Source organism: Ochlerotatus camptorhynchus, unplaced genomic scaffold, assembly GCF_037179485.1.
Source record: "Ochlerotatus camptorhynchus isolate MF236.1 unplaced genomic scaffold, CSIRO-AGI_Acam_v1.1 ptg000137l, whole genome shotgun sequence".
Taxonomy (NCBI): Eukaryota; Metazoa; Arthropoda; class Insecta; order Diptera; family Culicidae; genus Ochlerotatus; species Ochlerotatus camptorhynchus.
Window position 1 is genome coordinate 488,181 of NW_027040627.1, and position 23,715 is coordinate 511,895.

Here is a 23,715-nt window from a genome sequence, read left to right on the forward strand (position 1 = left end):
AGGATTTTCAGTGAAAACTAGATGTATGAGTGTTCACTGCAAGACAGCCTATATTACATGATATAAGCCATAGTCTGTACGGGGTATAACCAACAATCAATACGAAACTAACGATTTTAAATTGGCTCACCACTTTAGTAGCCTATTGGTCCCAAGCAAACGATTAACGTACCCTATTCTAGTTGAAATTCTATTACTACACTATGTTTGTTTTGATTCGCTATGAAAGTTTGACAGATAACATCAGGGGTGTGTGGATTCATGCAGAACATGCAGGGGTGAGTGAAATAGCTTGGGACTGCTTGGGACCGTTGTTCTGGTACTGAGTGAGCCAAAAATAATAATGACTTTCTTCGGGACCCAGTGGTCTTAGAGTTACCTCTATGGTATAACCATAGAGGTAACTTAAGTGGGTTCCAAAGAAACGTGCTCAACTTTTTGGCTCAGCTCTGGTCCCAATCTAATCGATGCACCCCTCGAAACATAGGAAAATCCATGAACCCCTCATTTTATCTGTCGAACTTTCATAGCAAATCAAAACAAACATTGTGTAGTACATTGTGTAGCGTGTACTAGAATTTCGACAAGAATGGGGTACGCTAATAGATTTGCTTGTGACCAATAGGCTAGTCAAGTAGTGAGCCAATTTAATATCGTTAGTTTCCACCGGTTAACTCTTTACTCCTTTAGTAAAATCTTATAAGCAAACGTCAATCTGCGCACGAATCATGGCGCACTTCGTAATATACTTTCACTCCATCGAAAATTCCCTTAAGAAACTGTCAATCCTTATTAGAACAGACGATTTTTTAAAGATGTCTTCAACTCTAATTGAGTCCACCCTAAAATCCGACAGATGTAGATAAATCAGTTTGGCAAACAGCTTTTTTCATTTTGTTGGTGATAGTAGTCTACTTTTACTAGAAAGCCTTATCCCACAAACAAGAAAGCGTTTTTCATTTGTGTGTGAAAGTTGGGTAGATTTTAATAAAACAAGTAGAAATAATGGCCTGGAAAAAATAACCATATAATTACCATATAATTATATAAAATCACAACAAAATCTATTGCCAACCATCGATCTTATTGTATGTTTATCATACAATTAAATTTAAAATATTGCTATTACAATAGATCTACAATACATTCCGTATAGTATGAATTTTCTACAGTAGAAAAACAATAAAATTAATGGTAAATGGCTCAAGTTTGTTCGGGAAAAACTGATTTTTTGTACGGTTAAGACACATAACATCCCCTTGTTCTGTTACCATAGATTCTATTGTGGAAACAATAAATTCTATGGTTACTTATGCGTTGTGAACAATACAATTTATGTTAAGTACAATGCATTATATTGTATGCTTAGAATACATTTCATTGTACCTCTACCGTTCTTTTTTTAACGGGGGGGCGTTATTTTTTTCATGTGCAGTTGTCAAACTTTACACGCTAAAGAGCGAGATAATCATTTGTAAGTAAAAATTGTATTTATCCACTTTCTGCTTGTTGAATGGATAACTTCTCGTCTATTGAAAGGGGCCCACGTTCACCTTAGGGGCAAATATTTAAGCCGGAAAGGTTAAAACCTTAAATGAGAACCCTAATAAACAAATACCATAAACGAACTGCATCCCGGATGGGTAAATTATCCCACAAATGGTTTGGATGATACGCCGAACACGTCACTTAGCTATATTTAGGTTTTTTTTGTTAGGGAATCTTTTATGTTTGTGGTTAACTTTTACTAATTTGTGAGATAAAAAATTAACCCATAAACAGGATATGAGTCCATTTGAAAGAGATGGGTACTTTTCCTCAGAAAACCTCAGAGGGAAAGATAGGCGGAGAAAACAAAATACAATGTGGCAGCAGGATTTTGTATGCCAAGTATCTTGCAACCCTTGCCAGAAGGTAGCATGTTTCTTAGGGCCATTAATTAATCAGCAAAGCTCAATTAATCATAAGAGTTAGGATATCATATTTGATTCCAGAAACTAGTTGAATTTGACAAGAAGTTTATGAAAAATAAAGGCGATTGAAATCCTCTTCGATTACAATACTCTCAAGTTTAATCTAGTAAGAATTAGAAATCTTCTGAGTAGTTGTAATGGGAATATTAGCTTGGCTCAGATTTAGACAGTTCATTTGGCACAACAAATTCTGAAGATCTCTCTCTTTCTGAGGATTTCCACTTTTCCATACAACAAACAGACAAATTGGTACCTAGAATTTCGCGTGTAAGTAAACCAGTTCAGTTCCGATGAGTAGAACCTACCCAAATTGTGGATAAATGTTTTTAATATTAACTTTCACAAAGTTCAAAATGGCGCTGTTATGAAAAGGCGACCTTTGCGCTGTTAGTGGAAATTTTGATCATTTATTACATATTTCTTCTAAAAATGGAACAACCGCGCAATTCTTTGGATGACGAAAGATCCCTGCAGCTGGTTTACAAGCGTTTTTGAACTATGAACTTGTTCTTAACTCTTCATTATTCCTGCAGTCAGTGCACGTGGTGAGATTATATCTGATGGAGCAACTGCAAGGGCATCCCAGTGCAGTCCTGTTCAATTTGACATCCACCAATAATCCACGCAGAACCAGACGTCATTGGTGATATTGTTAACTCCATGTATTTCTGCGACCCCGTAGCGATAGTGAAGCGATTTCGTAGGGTCTCAAGATCGTTGAATATTCTATTGCTATTTTTAGTTAGAAACCATCAACATTTGTGCAAATACTAATTGATTGTAACCATGCTTTTTCAAATTCATCTTGTAAAGCAACTTATTTTTATGTTTTTTTCCTAAAGTAGGTAAAGTTTAACCAGATAGAAAATTTCAACACATCTGTGGGAATTTTACCCAATTTTCTTGGCAGGCACGTTTACTCAAATTTGAGTAAATGAAGGATTTGGGTGCAGTTCCGGTTTTGACGGAACTGGGAATATTCTACCCAATTTTAGGGTAGTTTTAGAATAGCATGTAGTAATTTGGTATGGTATTTCTTATTGATGCCTTTATTTAACGTCTCTCTCTGTTGCACAATCGAGTGCCAATCACCAGCGGTAGGATGAAGCTGTCAAATACGAACAATCGTCGCCTACCCACGTATAACTGGTTCCAATCGTAAACAAGCCATAAGAAACCGACGAACGGTTTTACTTCCCTTCCAAAGGAAGACGTGACCAGATATTTTTAAACCTCTGAAAACCCCCACCGACCTCGACTGGGATTGCACCCAGACACACTGGGGTGAGAAGCAGTCACGCTTAACACTACACCATCGGCGCCTGGTAAGAACAGACATTATGGAAAAAAATATGTGTCAATTGTGTTATTTTCGTGAAACAACAAAAGGCTCACGATCGTTTTAAAGGCAAGGAAAATATGTCGCTAAGCTTAATTAACTAAGTACCAAGCTGGCACAAAAATGCTACTATGGCAAGTGCTTTTTGATCACGCCTTAGATTACCAACCGATTATTGCACAACTATTTCATTTGACGTTTGGCTGAAAACTGTTGTTCCGCAAAGTTCTAGCTGACTATTTATTTCCCACAAAACTGGCTATCCAACTAAACGGCTAAACGGCTAGAAAGAGAGAGTGCAATGATCAAAACGTTTCCTTTTCCCATAGTAATTTCCATTCAAAAACAGTCAGTTTCTTTACCAAAAGAGTTCAAGTTCCAGGAGGCTGTTCAGGATCTGATTTGGAACTTTGTGTGGAGCGAAAAATTTCAAAATTTGCTGCTATCTATTAAGCATGGATCTTACGGCGGATGTCGTCGGGTTTCAACAACACAATGTGGCACAGTTTCACTTTGGGGTTGGATTGAGAGCGCGCAATTTTGGGTACAATCTAAACGAATTTCTTCGCTGGAACCTTGGCGATGGGTAAACGATATCATAATTTTTTGACAACAAAATAAAATTCGGTCTAACATAACATAAATAATAGCATCAATGGTGTCAGTATAAAATCTGTTAAAACATAAACGAAATTATAATCATTTGTGTAAAATTACAAAAAAAAAAAAAACAAGCAAGGCCTCTGTTCAGAAAAAAAAAAGAAAATAATAACTTATACTTGTGTAACTTTTCGTTCTTTTAGTGTGGCTGTATCAGATTTTCATCCCATATATAAAAAAAAAACAGAAAACTAGTAGAAAACAAAACAGCAGAGTTCGCTTAGATGCTTAGATGATGGCCGGTAGATTTGGATATTTAACTAGCTATCGTAGCTGATCGCCCCGTTCCGCCACTCCTGGCGGCGAAGCGGGCTGAGTTGGAGGTGTCGAAGGCTGAGTAGGAGCCATCGGTTCCGAACAGCTGCCGTCAACATGACCGATAAGTTTCTCCCGATGGTCGTCGCCGCGATCGCACGAACGGTTTCCAAGGTCGCCGTCGTCGTCGCTGCCGCCGCCAGTGTTGCTAGTATACAGATTTCCAACGCTACTACTACGTCTGCTGTACAGACTATGACCGTTTTCGAGATTCTTCCAATTGCCACCACTGAATCCGCCGTGGTTTCCGCCGCCGTGAAGGTTGTCTAAGTACGTCGGCGAAATACTAGCCGCCAGCGTTGTGGGTGCCGACCGGGCGACGACGGTCCGTTCGCTAACAGGTACATTGGTTGTTGCTACCATGTCGGTATATTGGTTGCCATGAATGCTATTGGTGACTACCGTTGAGGAACTATCTAGTTTAACGCCGTTATCGCTAGGGTACTGAATGCTGTTACTACTGTGACGTCTGCCGTACTGTAATTGGTGATGCTGCTGCTGCTGCTGCTGCCGCGCTTGGTAGTAGCCATAGTCGGTACTACTTCCTTCGTTAGCACTGCTGCTAGGCTGGCCATACGGTTGTGGCCAGTGGTATTTCCTATATCAGTCGGACGTTCCACTCTGCGAGTACACACCAGGCGACGCGGATGCGGCTGACGCAGCTGCCGCCGCCGCTGCAGCGGCCGCAGCCGTTGCATTTGGAATGGGAAAGTCTGCCTTGAAAGGGTTGAGCCCGTAGTTGGCATTGACGGCCGCCGCAGCAGCCGCCGCATTCAGCTCCGACTTGAAACTGTTGGCCACGGCCGAGAAATCTGGCTTGAAACTGTTGGCCGCAGCCGTGGCTGCCGATATCGCGGCAGCTGCTGCCGCCGCCTGGGAAACCATCGCCGGAGACATCATGTTATCAAATTTACGCGTGTCCGGATTGAACATCGGGTGCTTAAACTTGCAGTGCGTCCGCAGGTTATCGCTCCTGGTATAGGTGGCCCGACACAGTGGGCACTCGAAGCGGCCGGGAAAGTGCACATGATAGTGGTTGCGTATGTGCGTCACTACTTTACCGCAGAGTTTACAGCGATGAAGATTACAGCCGCCCGATAGACGTTCAAAGGTTAGCCGCATATGCCAGGCCTTGGAGCCTGTGGGAAAATAACACACAAAGAGACGGGGACAGCAAAACAAAGAGAGAGAGAATGTCACACGCAGTTCGATTGCTGGTTTTTGGTATTGTTTTTTTTTTTTATTTTTGAAGCTGGTTGTCAGTTTAAGATTTTATTGTTTTGAGCACCTGTGTTGTGTAATGTAATTGGAACTGAGAGAACAGATATTGGAAGTAAATAAAACAAAAAAGTACACACAATTTAACAAAAAAACAAAATAAAAATACAAACAAAAGACACAACCAAAGACAACGAGTAGAGACGTTGAAAATGACAGTTCAAAAAAAAATAAACAAAAGAAAAAGTGGAAACATAAACGAAGAAAATGAAAATAACCAAAACTGTACAAAAATATGTAAACATCAAAAATAGTCTTCACGGTCATCGGTTTTTGTTGTTGTTGTTTTCGTTTGTTTTGTTCAGCGTATCGGTTTTAATTACAGGTTTTAGTTCAATGATTAATTCGTTGGACTCGGTGGTTTATTGGGGTTTTATTTGCAGCTGAGGCGGAGGTTAAAAGTAGGTTTTGTTTTTCGCGATGGTTTGTTTGGTTCTTAGAGTGATTAGAGATAGTGAGAAGAGGAATCCAATTAAATACAAATACACTTAGAGAGAAGAGAGGAAGTAAAAGAAGATTTTTTTTATTTGGCTTTTGCAGTTTTTGCAAGAATGAAATTGTATTTATTTTTAGCAACACACTTATCTCTGGAAAACAACGTAACTCCAATGAAAGTACAAAGAAAACTGGACGCATAGAAAAAAACAAGAACACTTTGACACGATTGGCATCAAAAACTGCTTGGCGGATAAAACTTTTTTGTTTTGTTTTGGTGACCGTGTGTGTGTGTGTGTGTGTGTGTGTGAGTGTGTAAAAATGGTGAATAACTTGTTTTGCTTTTAAATGGAGGAAAATAAAAGAATCACCAACCAGCACCAACGTAACGATGTTCAATCAACTATAAATAATTCGGAAAATATATAACTACAATCAAAAATTTCGAGACACAGGCTCGCGTGGAATTTTGGTTTCTTATTTCTGTATTGAAAGGAAACTTAAAAAAAAAGTGTATATGTAAACAGATGACGATAAAGAGAAACGGAAACCGAAACAAAAACACTTGATTACAACGTGTTAAAAGCAAAGTACACATTTATAGGATTAGTGGTAAAAATATTATTTACACAGAGAAATATAATTATAGGCTAGCAGAGAAACACTTAGAAATCCAATTGACCATATAGAAACAACAGTTAAAACTGTGTGGTAAACGATTCGAAATGGTAGAGATGGATTTCGATGAGAAATAAGAATTTCCCGTAAGGTTTGTCCCCGGAACAAGCCGCAAAAGCGTATGGGATTGTGCTCCAGAGTTCGGAAAAACAAAAACGGACCGAAGGACGAACGGGGGAAAACTCTCGGTTGCAGTAGAATGCTGGGGCAGCGGCGTAGCAAAAAAGGATTCATAGAGACGGATTTAGGGGGGGAGAGAGAGAGAGAGAGAGAGAGCGAAGAGAAGTAGTGCTGTTGCATATCGAACTCAGCAGGCTGGCGGCGGCTGTATTTGCAGTGGTTCCTTTGTTGTTTTTTATCTTCTCGCAAACATATAGAGAACTTACCAGCAAAATCACAAATAGCGAAAGAGATTTTTAAGTGAGAGACAGCGAGAGTTTTTTAAGACAGTCATACAGTAGAGTGAATGAGCGATGGTTTTTTTTTTGTTTTGTTTTCTTTTGACAAAAGAGATACCAGCAAGAGAGACAAACAGAACAGTATAAATCCGGGTGGTTTAAGAGAAAAAATAAAAACAAATCAACAGCGATAAATCAGTTTACGATTGATTAAAATTTCACATACAGATTGTTTTCGTGTTCGGTTCTGTGCCATGAGTAGATATAATAATTGTTTGACAGGTGTTTTAATTTCCGTATGGTAAATGCGATTTTACAACATTCGCGGCGGCACACTGCCTTCATTCGCCATCAATCAATTATTATAACATCATCGCCAAGGAAAATGACAACATCGAAGTGTTGATTGCTGAAAAATGAGATTGATACAGCCATGCTATTGGTTTTCGATCCGTTCCAATTTGTCGGAAAACAAAGTAACCCATGATGACAAAAAAAAAATTGTAAACGGAACAAAACACAAACAAAGGGGTATTTAAACAAGAGAACGGAAAAGAGCACTAGTGTAAACATCGCCAAGAATTTAGTTATGCCAAACGACAAAACGATAAATGGCAATGCATACATTTTATTGTTATTGCCGTCTCGGCAGAGTGAGATTTATATCGATTATAATTTTTCATTCCAGCGGAAAAGCTGGTCAACTGACTGGAAATCCATGACCACCCATATACGGGCTATGGCGCGCATCTAGGACTCTGAGGCAGAAATCTAGATGCGATAAAAACCGTTTTGTAAATATGATTAATGGCGGCAAGGGGTGCTTTTTCCCAGCAGTGCAGAATCGTGGGCTTCTTGCGGGCTGAATGCTCGCCGCAACACCCCAAAAGGATATGCTGCTTTAGTGTGCGCAAATTTCAGGAATTGCCGTGCATATGTGCAGTTCGTTAAAGTGGCAGACTTTTCGGTTGGAAGAAGGACTTCACGATGTCAGGTCAAAAGTAAACAATAAATAGTAGGCGTTTGAAATTTGCAGCCAATAACATTCCAAAATCGATGCTTCACTGTGCCACAGTGTGAACAGTTTTAGTTTGCCACACACTAAGACGTTCGGTTTCAGACTGATGTAAAAACAAAAATTGGAAATCCTCAAACCATGGACTCCAAGCTAATTTTTCTCTGAAATGCCTCTGATCATTTGTAAACAAAACCTAATGTCAATGCTTCCATTCGAAACGAACACAGTCCAAAACCAAACATCCTGTGCAGCACTTTCCAATGTTGTTGAATGCCCAATGGGGTTGCAATGGTTGGATGGTACTGTTTTCCGAGTATCTCTATTCTTCACCTTCATCAGTATCAAACTCATCATCACAAACTGATAACAACTGAACGACCTGTCCGTCCATTTTGTGTTTGTGTGTGTTTTTGTTTGTGTGCACTCTTGTTTTCACACACTATAATATCGTAAAAGTTATTTCTACTGCACCTATTTTTGCTTCCATATTTTTTTTTGTTTGCAGTATATTCTATTCACATCTTATGCTTCATGTTCATGTTATCATGCTAGTTTTGCTATCCATGTTTTTTTTTTGTAGTTCTTGTTGTTAAATCAATATCTTGCGGTTTTTATCGTTTTTTTTCGGTTTGGTATTGTTGTTATATAAATATAGTTTTCTATATAAAAATATATCTATGTATATTATTCTACTTTTGTTATTCTACTGTGTATATGGCTGTTTTCATTCTATTCCTAGGTTACTGTTATATTGCATAATTTTATACGTAAAAGAAGGTATTCTTTCATGTAACCAAGAAGTTTCAGACTAGAGGCAAAGTATATAGTAGAATCGAATAAAAAAAAAAACAAATTTAAGACAAAACAAACATCGTCATAATTATAATTATAGAGAGATCTACTTTGAACTATTTTCTACGGTTTGCTTCAAACAAATCTACCCTTGCACTACCAGGGGGTGGAAGGTAACCGCCGACCGCTAAGCGGTCCCGTTGCCTTCAATAACTTACTGACTTTTATAATATAATGTGCCGGTCCCCTCCCAGCGAGGGGCCCGCAAATGGCATTTCGAAACAGAAGACTAGGTAGAGTATTATCTCTGCGCAGCGCAGAAGGCTGGGTCGCTTTAGATGAAAGCATTTTTCTTAAATTTGAGCCGCTGTTTGTTTCTGGCAGCGTTTAATCACATGTGTACGATGTGATTGTAGAAACGATCCCTAAGTTCCGGATGTTTGACCTTGCAGTGGGCTTTCATGTTATCGCGACGGGTAAACTTCTGACCGCACACGGGGCACTCGTGGCTCTGCGGTCGGTGTATGTTGGCATGGTGCCAGCGATTCGAAACGGTTTTGTGACAACTGACGCAACTGTACAGTGTCGGGAAGGTGCCAGTCAGCTGGATGAACAGGGAAGAGTAGTCAATGTTGTGATCGCGCCTGGTGGAACTGGACGAGCGACTGCTGCCGTCACTGCCAGAACAACCAGCGCCGCCATTACCACCGGAACCATTCGTCGGCATAGACAGACTGCCACAGCCACCGGTGGAGCTGGTACCCGGTGGGGTGCTGGACATTAGTGACGAGGAAGATGACTGCTGATGGCTGATCCCGTTCAGGCGGTGATGATCCATTAGGCTTCCCGCCGAGTTGTTTGGTGCTCCCCCGCCACCGGGGCATCCTCCGCTTCCAGGGATTCCACCGCTTGGATCGTGATGTAGGAGCACGGGATGATGGTGGCGGGACGCCATGGCCAGACGCAACATTCGGTCACCTGTAAAGCACACAGGCACACAAGAATTGGCGTCACCGGCGCGCCTCACCACACACACAAACATAGACAAACAGAAATATGCGGTTGCTTTTTTTTTTGGTTTGGTTTTTGTGGGCTTTCCAACTACTAATTTTGATATACGGTTGTTCAGGCGTCAACTAGTTTGCTTAGCTTAGTTAAGTATGTATGGTATGGTGGATAGAACGATCACTATACTAAGTTGAATGCTTGCTTGGTTGGTTTTATTGGATTGTAGTTTTGGATTTTGCTTGGGATCAAATTGCTTCTTGATTGATTGTTTTTTTTGTTGGCGTTATTACTTGGGTTGTTGCATATATGTAGTATTTGGTGGATTCGGATGCACTAACACTCAGTAAATGTTTCCAATAATTTGAAACCAAAAATGAAATGTCAAAATCGAACACAAATTCTGAACCCAACTAGTAACTCATAAAGTTCTATTTGTTTACATTGGCTTGTTTTGGGTAATTTGAGGGGGGGGGGGGTGGGAGGTGGCATTTGGTTTAAGTTAAATAGTACATATCGCATTTTGGTGGTTGATTTACAACGCGGCGGTGATTGTCATACTAAGTGAAGGGAAGGATAGGATTTTTCGCTAGTTGTGGAAGGGTCGGAAGGTTTACACTCAAGTGATATTTAAGGGTGGGCTAAGGCGCGGGTGTAGGCGTTTATTTTTCGTGAAACTATTGAAAGCGTTTATGGTGAGGGAGAAGGAGGTTTGGGATTGGGTATTTTTTTCGGAACAGGATAGAGCGAGGGACGTGTGAAATTGCAGCTAATGTAATCTAACTTGTTAACGACATATGCACTTTGTTCTTGGGTTTAACAAGATGTGACCAGGGGTGGTTTTCAGTATTGGTTTGCTTGGCTAATTTCGGTTTAATACAAATAAATATGTATATTCATACTGGTTACTAATCCGTTGTCGGTATATAGGCTCTAATGTTATAATACAACACTAAGGAATCTAAGTTTGTTTCTGGTCTTTGTTTCATCAACTAACACAAGCTTGAAGATATATATGTAAACAATGTATGAAAGGAACCGAAAAGGGAAACAATACAAGTTTTGATAATCAACAGAAACGTTCTAGAAGCGAAAGTTAATAAAGATGTGGCTCTTTGTTTGATGGTTATCGTCTGTCGGCACAATTACGGCTACTTGATGCAGGGTGTTGGATGTCATCCGATGTTTAATAAACTTTGATAAAAACACGTCGGAAATAAGATCGGATTGGTGAAAGCAACAATGCTATTGCTTTTCTCAGTAACTTGGAGACAGTAAAGAGACGTGACAAATTGATTAATAAGTTTTATCCTATTAATTTGGAAATTGTGGTAGTTTAGGTGCAAATTATACAGACCAGCTCTCACGGGAACACTTTTAAATTATAAAGCTTAGAAATATTGGTCAACTTCTATTGATAATAGCTTTTGAATCAAATTTAATATTAAGTACGTCAAGATCAGTAGGAAATTCCATATTAAGGCATTAAATCTCCAAATTTCCTTGGTCTAATCTTCTAGTTTTGATGAATATTGGTGCATTTCAGGGAACTTTGTGTCCGAGGGAGAAGTTCAAGTTATAAGGTCAAAACGTCGGACATTCATCATAATATGATCATAAACCGATGACTCAAACATATCTTGACTTTTGAAATGATCAAATTTTTAGGGAGAAATGATCAGAACATTTGTTGAAATGTTCTATGGATTTGATGTTGTAAAATACTCAATTCAGCATAAATGTTAAACTTTGTTCATTACAAAAGTACACATGAAGTCCAAAATTATGCAAATTTTGGACATGGGACGTAGTTTAAACAGGAGCGATTAAATTTTTAAAAAATCGCAATCTAAGCGCCCCTTGGCAGTAGTATGGGAAGGCCTTTCAACTTAAAAGCTAGAAGTGTCAATTTCAAAATAATCGATCAATGCACATTAGACCTTTTGATGTGTTCAATCTAGCATTAAACTATGATTTATGATTCATTAATCAAAATGAAGGTCGATGGAATAAAATATTTAATGTCATGTACAAAAACCGACATTTTTTTAAATTTAAGAACCTGTCAACTTTTATGTTTTTAGAGGCCATACCTTAATGACATAGAATATTATTGACGCACCCACCATCCGCTCTCGCTTGTGGCGTATATTTTTCTATATTTTATATACTGCCGGTCACAATTTCTGTAGACCCCCACTTTCTCAAATATGCTACGCCTATGCATGTTAAGGCCCATCGTTTCTCAGAATCTCATTCATCATATTTTTGAATAAATTTGCTGAGATAAGTTTAAACGGTTAACATCTTTTGCTTCTAGTATCACCATGATATTACATCTGAAACACGAACGTAGTTAACAACGTTTTAAAAATGGATGAATGAAGATGATAATTGGTAATATTTTCAACGACTATAAGTGAATGGACTATGTTCCAAGACTATTCAAAGTTCTGTGACAAATTCCGAAAAAATCGATTTGTACTTATACAGGCATTACCGAAGTAACCAACAAGAGCTCTTACAAGTCATTTTCTCAATATAAGGCTGACATGCAATTAACACAATCTTCAGAAGCCCTATTGCAAAAAGGCTGTTAGTTGACAATTAACAGATTTGTTGCAGTCCAACAGCTTGAATATGTTTCAATTCAGCACTGCAATGCCTAAAAAGCTTTTAATCAGCGCAGCTAATCTTTAAAAGCCTTTAGTCAGTATTGTTCAGTAGTCATAAATGTTGTAGTGAGTTGCTTCTATGGAACAATCGTTAACACAATCTAAAAATTTGCCTCCAGAAAGTTATAGATTGGAGTTAGCTTGGACATTTCATGAACATGCCTTCGGTGGATTTCAGAGCTTTCTTTCCGAAGATCTCAGAATTTTCCTCAGAAAGAATCCGGAAATTCTCTCTTCTGGATATCTGTATTAGAACTCAGAACTTAAATAAGGACCTTTCTAAGATCCCAGAACTTTCATTCGAAAGACTCCAGAAATGCTTCTTTTTTGGATATCTGAATTTGCATCCAGAAAGTAATTAGAAAAATATCGCTCACTAGTATTCAAATGTTCATAGAATATACACTCGGAAAACATCAGAACTTTTCTCCAAGATTTTAAAAACGTTGACGTTAGGAAACTATCGGTAGATTTTACAACTGGCCTTTTTAAAATCTCTGAAGTTTCCATTGAACGTTGCTCTAAATTGCCTGCAGAAGATATTAGAATGCACCTTTGGAAGTTTCCAGAAAAGATCCCAAAACTTGCCATCCGTAAGTTCATAAAACACGCCATTGAAGTTTCCCAAAATTTGCCTCCGGAAGCTTTTAAAAACAGAATCTCACTCAGAACCAGTGCGCAAAACAGTCAGGTCATCGAGTCATTTTGGTATGAATATGAACTGCCTACTGCCTCATCATTCACTGTCTCGTGAGAGTCTGAATGATTCAGAAGTAAACGAGTCACTGACAGCCGAGCACTCAGTCAGTAGCTCAGTCAACACGTTTATTCTGCCGTGATGGTACCCAATATTCAATATTTGTTTTGAAAGACTGAGCGTACATTTTCTATGGAAAAATGAGTCAATTACATGCTATGTGAGCGAAGGCAAGCGGTGTGCGTCGCCTGCTCGTGAGTGACTGAATGTTTTTGTCGGCTCATTCATTGCCTCGTCCTTTACCGTTTGATACAAACGGCCTGCACTGAGCAATGGATTGAATAGTGCAGTGCTTTTACACTCAGCCTAGGTAGTCAATAATTTTACGCTCTGCTCAGAACTCGTCTTCGAAAGATCTCATAGCTTGCCTTTGTAAGATCTCTGAGCTTGTTTTTCGGGTGATTCCAGAAAATGCCTCCGGATGCTTCTGAACTTGAATTTAAAGGTTGAAAACTATTTTTCGGAAGTTTCTAAAATATGCTCTATGAACTTTCATTTGTAAGTTCATTGAAATTGCTTTCAGAAGATATCAGAATTTGCCTTCAGAAGTTTTCAGATGTTGACTTCGGTTGATACCAGAATTTGTCTTAGGAACATCATTGAATGCAGTGGAGCATGCTATCAAAATTTGCCTCCGGAAGTTTGCAAAAACATGCTGCTGAGGAGCTCAAACAAGCTTTGCAAGTCTTCAAACGTGTCTTCGGAGCTGCATTTGGAGGATCTCCGATCTTGCCTTAGGAAGATCTTTAAAATTGATTTTGGAAGATTCAAGAAAATGTCCCTGGAAGCTTCTGAACTTGCATTTTAAAGGCCTAAAACAACTTATGCAAGTTCCTAGAATTCGCACTCCGAAGATCTCACAACTTTCGTTCGGAAACTCCCAAAACATGGCTTTGGCTCACAGAACTTGCTTTCAGAAGATATCACAATTTGCTTTTAAAAAATAACTTCAGAAGATTTCACAAGCAAATCAATCGGAAATTTCCGGATCTTGACTTCGGAGGATTCCCCAGTTTGTCGTCGGAGGTTCACAGAACACGCCCCTGCATGCTCTTAAAATGTTCCACCGGAAGGCTGCAAAATATGCGGCTAATGTGCTCAAACTTGAGTTTTGAAAAAAAAAAATATTTAAGCCTGATTTCGGAACTTCTTTGAGCTTGGTTTTAGAGGATCTCAAAACTTGCCTTTGGATTGATTTAGGAAGATTTCAGAAAATACCTCCGGACTTATGCTTCCAGATAGAATTTAGATTTGAAAGGTCTAAAACTACTCTTCGTATGTTTCTAAAACTTGCCCTCGGAAGATCTTCGAAGTTTCCTTTGAAAGATCTCGAAATTTCCTTACAATATATTGCAGTTTGCCTTCAGAAGTTATGTATTATAATTTGTCTTGGGAAGATCCTCGAAATTGCCTTCAGAATATTCCATAACTTGCCTTCGGAGGCTCATAGAAAACTCATAGGACGCAACCTTTGGAAGGGTTTAGGTTTAAAACATACAATCGAAGATTTACCTCTGAGAGATCTAAAAACGTGTCTTAGGAAGTTCCGTGTACTTGAATTTGGAAGATCTCTGAGCATGCATTCGAATGATATTTAAATTTGCTTTCGAAAGATCTCACATTTCTGAAGATCTTTGAACTTTATTTCAAAAGATTCAACTTGAATTAGAAAGATGAAAAACTACCTTCCGGAAGTTCCTGAAATTTACACTCGGAAGATGTCTCAACTTTTCTTCGGAAAGTCCCAAAACATGACTTTGGCTCACAGAACAATATATTTCAATTTGCCTTCAGAAGGTATGTATTATAATTTGTTTTGGGAAGATCCTCGAAATTGCCTTCAGAATATTCCATAGCTTGCCTTTGGAAGCTCATAGAAAACTCATAGAGCACAGCCTTTGGTAGGGTTTAGGTTTAAAACATCGACTTCCCGGAACTTGAAATTGGATGATCTCTGAGCATGCCTTTGTATGATCTCTAAATTTGCCTTCAGATTTCTGAAGATCTTTGAACTTTATTTCGGAAGATTCCAGAAAATTCCTCCAGAAACTTCTGAATAAGAAAGTTGAAAAACTACTTTCCGAAAGCTCCTAAAATTTACGCTCTTCGGAAATTCCCAAAACATGACTTTGGCTCACAGAACTTGAATTCAGAATATTTCACAACTTTCCTTTGGAAAATCACTGAACTTGCCTTTGGAAGTGGATCCAAATTGCTATCAGAAGATATCAGAATTTTCATTCAGGAATTAACACATCTTGACTTCGGAATATCCCAGAACTTGTCTTGGGATGTTCCTAGAAAACGTAACAGCAAGTTCTCAAAATTTGCCTCCGGAATTTTATAGAACAAACTACATTGAGGTATTCAAACTTGTGCTTTGATCTACAAACGTGTCTTCGGAAGTTGCATTTGTAGGATCCAAGATCTTGCCGTTAGAAGATCTCTGAACTTGATTTTGGAGGATTCTGAGGATTATTTGTGAAGATTCCAGAAAATGCTTCCGGAACTTGAATTTGATAGGATTAAAACTACTTTTCGGCAATTCCAGATAAAATGAGGGGTTCGTGGATTTTCCTATGTTTCGAGGGGTGCACCGATTAGCTTGGGACCGAAGAGAGTACCAGAGCTGAGCCAAAAAGTTGAGCACGTTTCTTCGGCACCTTCTAGTCTTAGAGTTACCTCTATGGCTAAATTGCGTTTGTTTTGAAAATATTCGATGTTATGTTATGTTCGAAATGAACAAATGAGTTCATCATACATCAATGAATACGCGTTTGTTGATATTCTCCAGTGCTTGATTATCAAACCCATAATGGTCAAAATCAGCAAGTGGCAATAATTTATGTGTTAAAACCAACACGACACGTTCTTCTGCGCTATATTTGTGTACAATGAAAAAAATCATTTTGCATTTGATCCTCAAAATCATCCCCACCAAGATGATGACGAATATTAATATTGACAACAACAGAGGCGATAATGAACATCTAACCACGAATGAAGAAAAACAAATGTTGACTTCGATACTCAGAGGTTGCCTTGATCAAGAGAATGTTGTTATGTCAAAAATCCATGCAGCCAGTTGGTCTATCTGTTAAGGTTGTCTTCGTTTTCAGCTAGATTGAGGCTGTGTTCTAGTTGGTGAATTTTCACTTAAATTTGACTGATGGAAAATGTTCAAATAAACCTGCCTGGAACAGCAGACTTATTTCTGACAGACAAGGAACCAATTCTAGAAAATTGGACGATCAAAAACAGAGATTTTCGAACATTATAATTTATTTTCGAACTGTCCACTTTAAGTGAAAATTTACCAAATGGAACGCAGCCTGCGTGTAGAAAAAAATAATTTTTATCAACATCACAGAGCATACTTTCTGAGTGGTTACCACATTCACCTCTCATTTATCAAACGCAGTTGAAATCATATCTCTCAATGCAGTTCAACTTTCTGTTTGCTTACATCTTGGAAGTAAACAAAACAATTCCCCGGCCAGTTCAACGCTCAACTTCTGCCACTACCGAAAACTATGATCCTTCTCGAGAACCCGCGCATTGTGCACCCAGGACGAGCAAGCAACGACAATCAAGAAGGAAGATGTCGTTCTCCAGCATCCCGGCACAGATAATCACTAAATTATTCATTAAATGCATAAACCAAGCTAACTTTATCAAACTCCCTTTAGCGATTTGTTCTTCCGCTTCCTTTGGAACGGGAATTCCCACCGTTTGCCAACCCGCTATACCATCCTTCTTCGTCACAGTCGTTCACCGTTTGTCGCCATGCTGGCATACGGCATCATGCCCTCCCGAGGCGAGACAATTTCAATTATATAATTACATCGCCGCCACCCATCCATCCATCCATCCATGCATCCTCAGGACTCTTGGTAATCGCATCGCGAATCAAGAAGGGGGTTGGTGTGGTCTCTTTCATCTTTGGTAACCACCAAACCCACTCCGACCGACTCCAGTGCCAATGTGAGGAAGAATGACGTACCCTCAGAATCCGTTTCGCTGCTGGGAGCTTAGCAACAACAACATCAACAACATCAAGATGCAGTTAATGATGATTTGATTATTTACACTCACACACTCGACGACATTCGTCGTTGCTGTCGTCGTCGTCGAGGTCGCATTTAGGGATTGCTGCTCACTTTGGCACTCCCCTCCGTACTTTCATCCACCTTCCGATGCGAAACGTGGAATCAACAACGCAAATAACAAACTAATCTCGACTGGAAATGAACTCGGATCAGGGTTGGCACTAATTAAGGGAATGAAAAACTTCCAATCTCGGAGATTGGTTGAAGTATCTGTGATGAGTTTTACATCAAAATTTAATGTAAAGACAAACTTTATATGTTCCTAATAAATCCAAGGTGAGACACAACCCTGAACCGAAATCACCCCACACACGTGTCGTGCTTATGATGGTTTCAAGGGTTGGAGTACGATGTGAATACACCACCATAACACCTGAGATCAACGGATGCCGGTTCCAAGGGTGGTGCTTTGCCGACAGTACCAATAAGAACGGCAATAGCGGTAATCCACCGAGACACGGGTTTTACTTCACTCGTCTATTGTATAGGAGTTTGTAAAGACGGATTACTTAAAATCTGCGAGAACTGGTAGTCAAGAAGAACAGCCGTGGGGGTGGTGCTGTACTTGGCAAAGGTCGCCCTAATTGATTAAGATATGAATAATTAATTCCCTCCCTCACTTGCTCCGGGAAGGGGAACTGCAATTGGGAGAGAGATGCAATAACATGCTTCTTTCGGCTAGCACCAGTCTAAGTCTTCGTAATCGGCGTCGTCAGGTGACGATACGATAATTTCCGGTTGCACTTGATGCGGGATCTTGAGTGCCGCCTTGGTTGTTTCAAATGGCGTCAGGATTTGCTTTGTTTGGAAATTTTCCGGTCGAAAGGTTCTACTTTCCACACGGCGATGGAAGTTGAGATTAGTGAACCTTCAAAGGATTAGATGCAAGCAGTCTTGTAATCTTGAAAATCAATCACAAGTTTCAACAGCGTGACGTCTTGTCTAGTTCTACTTAAATTATGCGTAAGAGTCAGGTTATAGAAACTTAATCATATCGGACCATTTGTCAGTTTGTTAACTTGAAATTAGTTTTTGACATTGCAATAGACAACCGCAGTAGGCTATCGATGCTGCAGTGGTCCAATAGACGTGACGTCGTTTCCGACTTATTTACATTCCGAAGAAATTTTCACATACGGTTAGCCTCAATACATTACCGGTGCTAGTACTTTACTGATACAGTACCTGTTCGCTAACTGGGCTAAAAGCGCAGTCCAGTTAGCGAATTCCACTCGCTAACTAGGCTGACTTATCAAATGTCAAAAAACACTGAGGGGAACTTCGATGAATTGTTTGATCGATGTTAAAAAAAAGCAGTGTAAAGTTTGTTATTGTTATTTTCACAGCATTCAATTTCGCGAGTTTAGAAAGGCTTAACGCTTTCGCCAAAAACGCATTAAAGTCTTGATTTCAGCGTGAAATGAAAAAAAAAATCAAGTTTATTTATTAACACTGAAATATTCCATTCGAATGCCCCTCACTAATTTTCACAACGAAATGTCAACCTAAATGTGACGTCTATTTTTGACGTACACAGCTAAAAAAAAGTAGTGTAAATTTCCGTTACTATGATGCACATAAATGGAGCGTCATATATCATACAAGTTTAGATTATAGATCGTGTAAATTTATGAGACATGTCATGCAATATTCTATATATTGTATGCAACTGTCCACTTTTGTTTGCAACATTTCTTGCAAGCTGCTAGTTTACGTGAAAAGGAAGTTTACATGTATAAATGTTTGCATGCATGGATGTTTACATCGCCAGTAAAATTCAGATTTTTTTTGGTGTGTATGACTGCTTTTTAACTGGGCTACAGACCAGTTAACGAACGCCCAGTTAAAAAGCAACCCAGTTAAAGCACGCCCAGTTAGCGAACAAGTACTGTAACTGTAATGTACTGAATTATTCAATGAATCAAACAATACTGAAATTTGAAAGAGACATAAAGGAACCGGTTACTTAGTTAATAATATTGCAACAGTTGGCTCTTTTTCATTGGTATTGAAAATGAAATTTCGGGCCAAACAATGCATTCCGACTAGACCTTTATTCATGAAGATAAATATGTTTTACAACAGAACGTTTCCAGTCTTCGGTGAGCTCGGTAGGTAGGAAATATCCGAAAGCGATGCGCATGATTGAAATGATTACAAAAGAATGTGCTGTCGTGTAGTGAATAAGAATTAGCACAAACTCTGGTGTTTTACCACGTGGGCAGTACTTTGAGCAACTAGCACCTCCTTCAGGAAAATCATTTCAGTGAGTACACAGCATAAAACTAATTTTGATATCACATCAAAGTGGATGCACATCAATCGTGTCAAAAATATGATGTAATATTACTTGCCAAAAAGGACAAAATTATGGTTACAGCGTTAATACATTGCATGAACTGAAATTACGCTGCATTTGCTGCATTTGTTTATGTTTTTGGTCATAAAAATTACATGAGATTTTCGACATGATTGAAGTATAATATTAAAATTAATTTTTTGCTGTGCAGAAGCAACGTCCAAAATTCCCGGTTTATCGCCATTTTAATGACTTCACTCCACATTCTTGACAATCTGTTATAAATGCAAATTTTTAATATTTTCACAACAAACCGGTGGAACAAAATACAAAAACGTTATTTATATAGTGCCGCCTACTTCGATCTACAGATATGCCTTAGCGGGTCAAATTCACCGAAGATCAGACAACTAGTTTCTTTTATGTCGATCTTTCACCATTGTTCAAAATTAGCCTATCAAAATCAAAACAAACAGTCCCGATGGTAATTTTTCCCACGCTTGTAAAAGTCAAAATAAACCAATCAGAAACTGGATCATAAACTGTATCCAAATCTGTACGCATATGCAGGCTTGTTTCCACTCACTTTCTATAAAAAATGGTTTTCGGAATTTTCCAATCATTAGATGTTATAATGATATTTTGTACTTGTTAGATGCAAGAAGAGGTTGAAATGCAAGTGTTTGACACATAAAACCTGTCACATTCGCTTTCAGATAGTCACAATCAGCGGTTTTACGGCTAGCGAGCGCTCACTCTGAGTGAACGCTCACGAGTAATAAAATCGCTGTTTGTGACACTCTGAAAGCGAAATTGACAGGTTTCATGTGTCAAATACACACTTTGCAACCTCTTCTTTTAACTTACAAGTACACAATATCATAATAACATCTAATGATTTTATAATTCCGAAAAACATTTTTTTATAGCAAGTGAGTGGAAGCAACCGTGCATCGTTATCTCTTAGGAAGGCACCAACGTTACTTTGAGTTGGGTTTAAAGCGAGTATTAGACATAAATTGACACATGTCAATTGGTATTAACAAAGAGAAAAGTATTATATTGTAACAAATAAACGTGAATCTTCTCGCAAATACTATAAAACTGCTGTTGTCAATTAAACTGATTTAAATTACTGAGCCAAAAATATCTCACTCGCCTATTTAAATCGTTGGCATTCGGTTTTTACGCATTCAGTCTGGTTCTCCTTCGGTAGAGAAAATTGTTTGGGTGTCTCCTTATACTGCAGGCTGATAAAAATCATTTCTTCTACACTCAACTTAGAAAATGAAGACAACCTTAACATGGCCTCGTGGCTGAATGTTCATTATCGCCTGTGTTGTTGTCAATATTAATATTCGTTTTCATCCTGGTGGGGATGATTTTGAGGATCAATTGCAAAACCATTATCTTCATTTACACAAATATAGCGCTGCGGAACGTGTCGTGTTGGTTTTACACACGGATTGATGGTAAATTATTGCCTCATGCTGAATTGATGATAATATCGAGGTTTAAGACTCTGGGTCGACAATAATCAAAATAATCATTTGCCCAAAACGAAATTGATTATTTTGCTCTTGAGGATCGCTTCTGATTTTGAAAATTTTGGGTTGTATAATCAAGCACTGGTGAATATCAACAAACGCGTATTCGTTGATGTATGATGAACTCTTTTGTTTATTTCGCTCGTTCGTGACAGCGAAGATTTTCAAAACAAACGCAATTCACCTACACTGGGTTGACGCGCTACTCCTAGTATGCGATGGTAAATGACCGTACATAATATAACCACCAATGCACACTGGGCCAAGAATGCAATTTAGCGGAGCAAAATTAATAACTTCGAAACGAAGCATTTCCGCGACTTGCAGTCTTCGGTAAAGTTGCTCATCGTAATAATGACCATCTAATTACATAAACAAATAGTTCCAAAACCTTTCGCAAAGATGGCACCACAATCTAACTTCTTTCTCTGACGTTTTGTAGACTTGATGTCTTGGGCAAAGTTGTTAATCTTTACAAAATAAACAACCCAAGACGTAAAATTTCCATAGCCTACTGGTTTCAAGTTATATGAAGTTAAAGAAAAAAAAACTCGAAAATATGGTTTTCTATTTCTGTTTCGGTTATTTTTTTACTGATAATCATATAATGTTATTTTTTTCTCTTATGCAAATGCATAAAAAAAATAACTTTTGTGAAGAAAAATACTGGTTCAAGCTTCAAATTTTAAAAATATTGTTGAAAAAAAAAATGAAAAAACAACAATTTTTGCACTGTAATATCTCCCAAAGCGCAAAAAATAGTAACCTGGCATTTCCAGCAAAAATTAAGCCTCACTTGATAAACAAAATATTAAATTTTCAGAGAGGTATATTTTGGTGTTTTTGAGATTTTATCATTTTAGTGGAACAAGTTTTTTTTTTCTATAATGGCGATTTGAAGACTTGAAGACTTACGCAAAGTTGTTTATGATAAATTTAACAACTCTTCTGAAGATAAACAACTTTGCCCAAGACATCAAGTGTACAAAACGTCAGAGAAAAAAGTTAGATGGTGGCACCATCTTTGCGGAAGAGTTTGGAACTATTTGTTTATGTCAATGATAGATGGTCCTTATTTTGATGAGAAACATTACCCAAGACACCAAGTCGCGGAAATGCTTCGTTTCGGAGTAATTAATTTTGCTCCGCTAGATTGCATTTCTGGCCCAGTGTGCAATGGCTATGTTTTTGAATTTCTCATTTGATTTGATGCGTTGTATGATGGGTTTTGATTCAATATGATTTTGACAACGCGGGTACTCGGAATAAGTCCAGGAGTGGTCTTGGACACTCAATAGTACTCTCAATCGCGATTTTATGGGTGTGTAACGTTTTTGATAATTACTCGACCTGTGCTCACAAGACCTTAGATATCATCATAGCAACCAGTGGAAACTAACGATTTTAAATTGGCTCACTACTTGAATAGCCTATTGGTCCCAAGCAAATCGATTAACCTACCCCATTCTACTCGAAATTCTAGTACTACACAATGTTTGTTTTGATTCGCTATGAAAGTTTGACAGATATAACGAGGGGTTCGTGTATTTTCCTATGTTTCGAGGGGTGCATCGATTAGCTTGGAACCGAAGAGAGGACCAGAGCTGAGCCAAAAATTTGAGCACATTTCTTTGGGACCTTCTAGTCTTAGAGTTACCTCTATGCTCATAGTACTTTTCATTTGGCGCTTGTTGTGTCCATTTTTATACAGTGGTTGCCGAAAAACCCTCTCACTGCGATGGTGGCCTATAAAAGAACGAGTATTTTTTGTATGTTCCAAAAATTGAGTGATTGAGCGTTTTTGTAATGTAGCATAGCAAAATGTAAAATTTCTTGTTCATTTTGAGTTACTAAATTCATTGCTTAGAGTGGCGGTCTTACCCCGTCTTCCCCTATGCTCATTGAGGGATTTGATCTTCTGATATTCTGAGCATGGTGAGCATTAATTTTTGACGTTTGAAAGTGTCCAGAATTGTGGGCTAAATAGCTACATTTTGATGCTTTACGGTACTGAATGGCCAGTGCGCAAACATTCAAGTTCCTTGAATCATTTTCATATGAATATGAACAGCCATCCACCTCATCAATCACTGCCTCGTGAGAGTCTGAATGGTTGGGAAGTAAACGAGTCACTGACAGCCGAGCACTCAGTCAGCACGTTTATTCTTTCGTGATGGTACGGGAAACAGTCCTATTATTGCGATTCGTTAGAAGCGATAGAAACCTATTGTTGTGTAAGGAGACCTTCATATACAGAACAATAGGACTGTTTCCCCAACCCAATTCTTGTTTTGAACGACTGAGCGTACATTTTCTACGGAAAAATGCCTCAGTTACATGTTGTGTGAGCAAGCGGCGTGAGTCACCTGGTCTTGAGTGACTGAATGTTTTTGTTGGCTCTTTCATTGCCTCACTCTTTACCGTTTGGTACATATTA

At 38.7% G+C, this 23,715-nt stretch overlaps 2 protein-coding genes across 5 annotated transcripts in view; both read right to left on the reverse strand.

Annotated features, from left to right (window-relative positions):
• Positions 1-23,715, reverse strand: part of LOC135700496 (sex determination protein fruitless-like) — a 790,809-nt gene that overhangs the window by 22,251 nt on the left and 744,843 nt on the right. For 2 of the 4 annotated variants that reach the window (XM_065221031.1, XM_065221036.1), the window contains one exon: positions 9,193-9,864. The exons of the other annotated variants lie outside the window; for them this stretch is intronic. In XM_065221031.1, the coding sequence (XP_065077103.1) occupies positions 9,278-9,864 (587 nt within the window). In that variant the 3' untranslated portion in view covers positions 9,193-9,277. Of the gene's footprint in view, positions 1-9,192; positions 9,865-23,715 lie in introns of those variants that run through there. 4 annotated transcript variants of the gene reach the window in all.
• On the reverse strand, positions 4,879-8,946 carry LOC135700504 (protein tramtrack, beta isoform-like). Its single transcript, XM_065221052.1, has one exon. It carries the CDS (start codon positions 5,407-5,409, stop codon positions 4,891-4,893), a length of 519 nt encoding a protein of 172 aa, XP_065077124.1. The 5' UTR covers positions 5,410-8,946; the 3' UTR covers positions 4,879-4,890.